This window comes from Cyclopterus lumpus, chromosome 1 (assembly GCF_009769545.1).
Source record: "Cyclopterus lumpus isolate fCycLum1 chromosome 1, fCycLum1.pri, whole genome shotgun sequence".
NCBI classification, from domain to species: Eukaryota; Metazoa; Chordata; class Actinopteri; order Perciformes; family Cyclopteridae; genus Cyclopterus; species Cyclopterus lumpus.
Genome location: NC_046966.1, coordinates 25,265,256 through 25,271,255, shown reverse-complemented (window position 1 = coordinate 25,271,255; position 6,000 = coordinate 25,265,256). Strand labels below are relative to the sequence as shown.

The 6,000-nt window shown below is 48.9% G+C and overlaps 1 protein-coding gene across 1 annotated transcript in view; it reads right to left on the bottom strand.

Annotated features, from left to right (window-relative positions):
- Nucleotides 1-521: 521 nt before the first annotated feature.
- The window catches only part of LOC117743578 (protein phosphatase 1 regulatory subunit 29-like), a 102,454-nt gene continuing 96,975 nt past the window's right edge, over nucleotides 522-6,000 (bottom strand). Inside the window, exons 4-8 of the mRNA XM_034551240.1 lie at nucleotides 5,423-5,908; nucleotides 4,256-4,405; nucleotides 3,331-3,826; nucleotides 2,838-3,228; nucleotides 522-2,429 (exon numbers count right to left, since the gene is read on the bottom strand). Coding sequence (XP_034407131.1) covers nucleotides 884-2,429; nucleotides 2,838-3,228; nucleotides 3,331-3,826; nucleotides 4,256-4,405; nucleotides 5,423-5,614 — 2,775 coding nt within the window. The 5' untranslated portion in view covers nucleotides 5,615-5,908 and the 3' untranslated portion in view covers nucleotides 522-883. The remainder of the gene's footprint in view (nucleotides 2,430-2,837; nucleotides 3,229-3,330; nucleotides 3,827-4,255; nucleotides 4,406-5,422; nucleotides 5,909-6,000) is intronic.

Here is a 6,000-nt window from a genome sequence, read left to right as displayed (position 1 = left end):
AGCTATCCACTTTACAACCACAGAGGAGACATAGAATAATGGGCGACTCAGTCCCAGCCCTATTCTCACACCCACACACAATCACTCACACCAACATGCACAAACTATATGCCACACACACCGGTGAACATATGTAGTGAGGTGTTTCAAATCGATAACCATGCTCGACACACAGCCTCCCACAGGCTAATTGCCAGGAAGAACAATTAGCCCGATAAGTATCACTTAATGTCCTCCCCCAAAGAGGGAGATTCGGGCTACTTTAAAACACACGCACCTAATTCCTCATCCTGCTCCCTCGCTCATTATCTCCCTAAATGATGCTTCTATAGGAGAGCAGGTGTTGGCGGTGCAGTGGAATGATTGTTTTGTGAAAGGAGGTTTGATGGGATTAGAACCGAGGGTCTGCGGGGGGGGGGGTGGTTAAGCCACGAATGGGGCTGCCTCTGGTGAGATAGCCGAGCTACAGTGTACCAGTATTGAGGTAGAAGACATTGCCTTTTACCGCTTTTTCTTTGCTTGTCAGTGTGGATTCAGTGGGCTTACTGCAAGGACTGCCTGCAAGGACCAAAGTGCCCAGTATGAGGTACTCTGGTGAACAGCGTGATTCAATTATCACTCAGTATTGTGCTGAACACAGCCAACTTCAGAAACAACTGGTCTAAAATGTCAATGGATTATCACAGAATCAGTTAGAAAAAAAATACACTCAGAGATACCTCTTCAACTCTGGGAATGAACCGTGTCACTGGACACCCCATAGGAAACATCGTCATCATCATCATCCGTCTTGCTACAATAACATCTAGTCCTCTTTTTTTAGTTTGCTGTTGGCATCCAACCTCACAATCTCCCTTACACCATTTTACTTAGCTTCTTCTGCTCACAGCTTCTGCTGGGCAGAAACTCCCTTCCAGTAGTCCAAAATATCGTGAAGGTCCTCGTCCTTGGCAAACTGCACCTTCTTACGCAGGGCGTGGCCTGCCGCTATGTACGAGGCTTCCTCTCTGGGGCTCTTCTTGTAAGGCCGGAATCGCTCCCAGATCCGCAGTGTGCTCTCAGACGAATACTCAGGACTGGAGGAGTAGCCAGAGTTGTAGTTGTGGTGGCGAGAAGGTGAGAGCTGGGAGTAGGTGGCTTTGGCATCCCTCTTGGTGCGGCCCAGTGGCTTGAGGAAGGACGCCTTTTGGGCTGGTGAGGGTGACTCGTTGCCGCCCTCATAGTAGAGTGCAGGAAAGGAGTGCCGGTGCTCAGAGCTGTGGTAGTCTGGCTGAACCTCCAAGTGGTGCTGCTGCTGCTGCTGCTGTCCAGGGCCAACACCTGCGCCTCCACTGCCGTTATTACACCCCATCCCGCCCCCATTCAAACTCACCCCACCGCCATTTATGTTTCCCATCCCATTCCCATTGCAGCCACCACCTCCGCCACAACCCCCAGGGCTGCCTTTTTCTGTTGGGTACTTGGGAGGATCACTGCGTTGCTCAGGGATATCTACACTGAACACCCTGTTGTTCTTGGCAGATCCCGCAGCCGGGGCACCACAACGATTCTTCGCCACACCAGTGTCAGCGCTCAACTGCCTCTGAAGGGGCCGCACGGCATTAGCTGGGGGTGGGTCACGGTAAGGAGGGGAGAGGAACCCCCCACCGCTGATGCCCGGCCGCTCAGAGAGGGACATGACAAGGGGCACTGGGGCCATTGAAGGCGGGTGAGGTGGCTGATGTAGCTGAGGATGAGAATGTGACTGAGGATGTGGCTGAGGGTGAGACTGGGGATGACACTTTGGATGCACCTTTGGAGAGGAGGCCATGATCTGATCTCCAGGGTGGCCTGGAGAGAGGGGCAGGAGGTTGCGGGGGAGGGAGGTGATGCAAGTTTGCGGCTGGGAGGAGGACACAGGGTTGCCATTGTCAGCCGTGGTTACAACATTAGCGGAGGCATCCAGCTTCAGGGCATCAATGCAGTTGTTGATGATCTGGTTCACCTTGTCCACCTCCTTGGCGATGGTGGAGATCTCTGATGCTGAGCCACGGCCATCGTCATCCGAATCCTCCCCAGCCTCCGTCCCATTCTCAGCCCCACCTCGCCTATCCACAAGTACTTCCCCTCCTATCACTGCTCCTCCAACTCCCGTCCCTCCCTCTCTTCCTTCCCCTGCCAATCCCGCTGTCCTCACATCCATGTAGTTTCCTTTGCCGCCCATTGCCTCAGAAAAAGCACTGGCCATTTTTTCCACCTGTGGCAAGGTGGAGAGGCGGGAAGAACTGGTGTTGGTAGAGCCGTGGAGCATGCCTGTGCTAGAGGAGGCAGATGGGGGCAGCTTGCCTCCTGCTCCCCCTGAGTGGTGGTGCTGGTGGTGAGCTTGCTCCTGGAGACGCTGCATGGCGCCTGGGTCATTAGCCACAGCAGCAGCCGCCTCAGGGCCATACCTGAAGAATGACAGATTCATTTTAACACAAACAATACATCCAGTTTTATTATCTGATCTCATATTGTGTACATCATTTTCCACATTATTCTAAACAGCATGGTGGTAAAATTGTTCAACCTTATACTTAGACAACTATAATATGTCCTCTCAGTGGTGCCATGGGGTGACAAAATCCTTGCTGTTTTAATTAAAGCTCAAAGAAACTATAAAACAAATAGCATGGCCCAAAGCCCCAATAAAGAGTGTGGTTGAGGAATTTTTAAAAAGTTAGAATAAATTAGGCTTTTCAGGAATTAAATTGAAAACAAAGTAAAGTAGCGGTGGCACTTCAGCAATTCATTGTCATGAAACCTGATTATAATGGGGCCCTTAAGAATTCCCTTAAACATTAAAATGTGTCTAGTACCTCATCTCCAAAATAGTTTTCTTCACACTTATAGCCTTCTGCTTCTCTTCCTCGATGCGTCGCCGTCTGAGACAGTAATAGACCAATCCGAGCACAATGACCATGCCAAACAGACACCCCAAGATGGTCATGATGTAGTGGGTAGTTGTGGATGGATTGGCTCGCGGGTCCTCTGGTCCCATAGCCCGTGTGGTAAAGGACAGACAGGTGTGATTGTAGCGCTGATATTTGCTTGCAGAAACCACACAATACGTGTAGTTTGTGTGCGGTTTCAGTTTGTCCAAATTTAGTACCTCCTTCTTTTTTATAAGGGACTTGATGTCTACAGAAAAACTTTGGTTGAACTGGGAGAGGATGTACATCTTGCTGTATGGCCGTGGGATCTGCACGACTAGTGAAGCAGTAAAGAGGGAAACGGTGTGAAGCTTCATGGAAATCTGATGGTTAGAGGTGGGGTCAGCAGTGGACGATGTGGTTGGTTGGTGGTACAGACCTTGGTCCGGGTTGTCAAAACCTGAGCCATCCTGATCAGGTGTCTGGGAAGTCATCCCTGGAATTATCACACCATCCCGACACATGGCTAAAAGAGTGTAACGGGCATTTTTTCCGTGTCCGGGCACCGGGCTAAGAAGTGGAAAACCAGTCATTTCCAGAGGGGTTTCGCACTGGAGGCGGTCGTAGGTGTGGGTGACGTTGTTGAACGCCTCCAGCCAGGCGAGGAAGCTGTAGAGATCGCAGCCACAGTGGAACGGATTTCCTGCCAGTTCACACACCAGCAGCCTGTTGAGGACAGTGAAGGTAGACGGGTCCAGACGGGCCAACTTATTGGAAGATAAGTCCAGGCTGCTGAGGCTCGGGCACTCCCAGAAGGCATTGGTGGCAATGACCTCAATAAGGTTGTGTTGCAAAAAGAGGCACTGCATTCGGCCCAGACCTCTCAACATGCCCTCAGTCAGGTTGGTCATCTTATTGTAGCCCAGCTGGAGAACCTGAGACAGAAAGAGAGAATTGGTATTGTCAAGGCATGGTCTTACAATTTCCTTCCATGGGACATGTTTTATCCCGACTTGGCACATTGTTCAGTCAAATGTATATAACTGTTAAAGCTTGGAAACCTATGAACAGGTTGTGAAAACTAGAGTTTTTAGTTGGATGGTTTCAGAATATATAAATGTGTAACAAAAACTTACATGCTAGTAAATTCAATCAGACCCAATTTCAAGAAATAGTCAAATAAATACAGCACGCCACAACTACGACAGACTCCTAAATAGGATATACAGTATATCACAAAGGCAGCACAATATATTAAACCACATGTGTATGAATCTATGAGCAGGGCTTAAGAAGATTGTTCCGACATTAAATTGGCGATAAAAGAAATACATGAAACCAGAGTTGTGTTCTGGGCTGCAGACCTGCAGGTTGGCCTGTCCGGCGAAGGCCCCGTCCTCGATGTAGCTGATCTCGTTCTTGGTAAGATTGAGGTCCGTGAGGTTGGTGAAGCGGTACATGGAGGTGAAGAGCACCGCCTTCAGTTTGTTCTCGTTCAGCCTCAGATCATGAACCTGCAAGAGACGAGAGAGTGGATCACTTTCGGCAATGCCTTGCACGCTCTGGCAGCCGAGAAGGAGAACCTAAACTCTTTGCCAAAAGATTGCTGCCAAGAGCCTATTAGACAGCAAACATCTACTTTTGGAGGTATAACCAGCAATTCCCCCAATTATACATGGGATCAAAATTAATCTAGTTAATCACAGCCTGTTTTGCAAGCAGCTGATCGTCCCACCTGAGATATCTAGCGATGGTAAATGTTGACGCTAGGAGCGGTGCTTGTTAACGGCAAAGCCCCCAACGGTACTTTTTTCATTTTTAAATCAGATTTGCAGCAAATTGCAGGTGGTAATTGACTTGGCACTTGTATTTAAAACATGTTACAACAAGCCACTAGATAATTAGTATTAGCTAATAAAGATGTATGGGAGGTAGATGTAGCCTTCAGTTCTTGCTCTATCAGGAAGTTTCTTTCAGTAAAGTCATCTCACACTGGCTTATCTGGAGGTTCATCTCGTCTGCAACAGATGCTGCACAGCTTTAAACTGTATATATACATATATATATACACACACATGTATATATATACATATATACACACATATATATACACATATATCTATACACATATATATGTATATGTATATATACGGTTGGTTCTTCCATACAAGTTAGGTAACCAACAATTCCAAAAAAAAACTTTTGGTTGAGGTTTACTGCTGAAACTGTCGCTATGATTGGACACATTATTATAACCTGGCATTGGATTAAGAAGATACAAAAAAGCCTTTTTGGAGGCCTTTTGAATCCTGTATTACGGTCCCTGTCAGAGTAATGCCCTGCAACCAACACATCATTACAACCTTCAGAATCCCACCATAGACCACACTGGCCGAACAGAAGATTAGATCCACTTAAACTATTATTAATAATAATAATGGCATGTGCTCTTTAGCTGACACGTCTGCGCTCACAGTGCATGGAGGCATGTGGTTTCATCGTGTAAAAGACCTTCAGGCACTCTTACTGACCGTGCTGTTGATGTGCTGGGGGATGGTCTCGTACGGAGGCTGGTTCTGGCTGCAGATAGCCAGCCAAACGTAGCCTTTGTCCCCTTCTATCAGCCAGCAGTCACCCTTCACCATGCCGGGCAGGTGGAGGAGCACCAGTGCAGGGAGCAGGAGGTGGAGGAACGGGGAGGACGAGCGGAGTCTGCCGGCCATGGTTCGGATAAGGAGCGTTGGAGATGGCCTCAGTAGAAAGGAGGGAGGCAGCAGGGCAGCAGTTTGGGGGGGGGGCAAGCGGCCGAGTCTAAGTGGAGAGCGAGGTGAGCGGAGAGGGCGTCGTCGTCACGGCGATTACAGCTGAGCCTGCAGCATGGCGGCAAGTCCTGTCCCCATTTCAGCTGTTCCACGTCAAAGGGTTCTGGAGACTGTCCCCCCAGCAGCTACTCATGGCCCCGGACCCCCGCACACCTGGACACCACCAAGAGTCCCCGTCAGAGAGAGGCAGAGGGTCTATGAAACACAGAGAGAGAGAGAGAGATGGGCGGACGTTAACATTAAAAGTGATAATGACAAAACGATTAAGAGTTTGCAGAACATTGTGA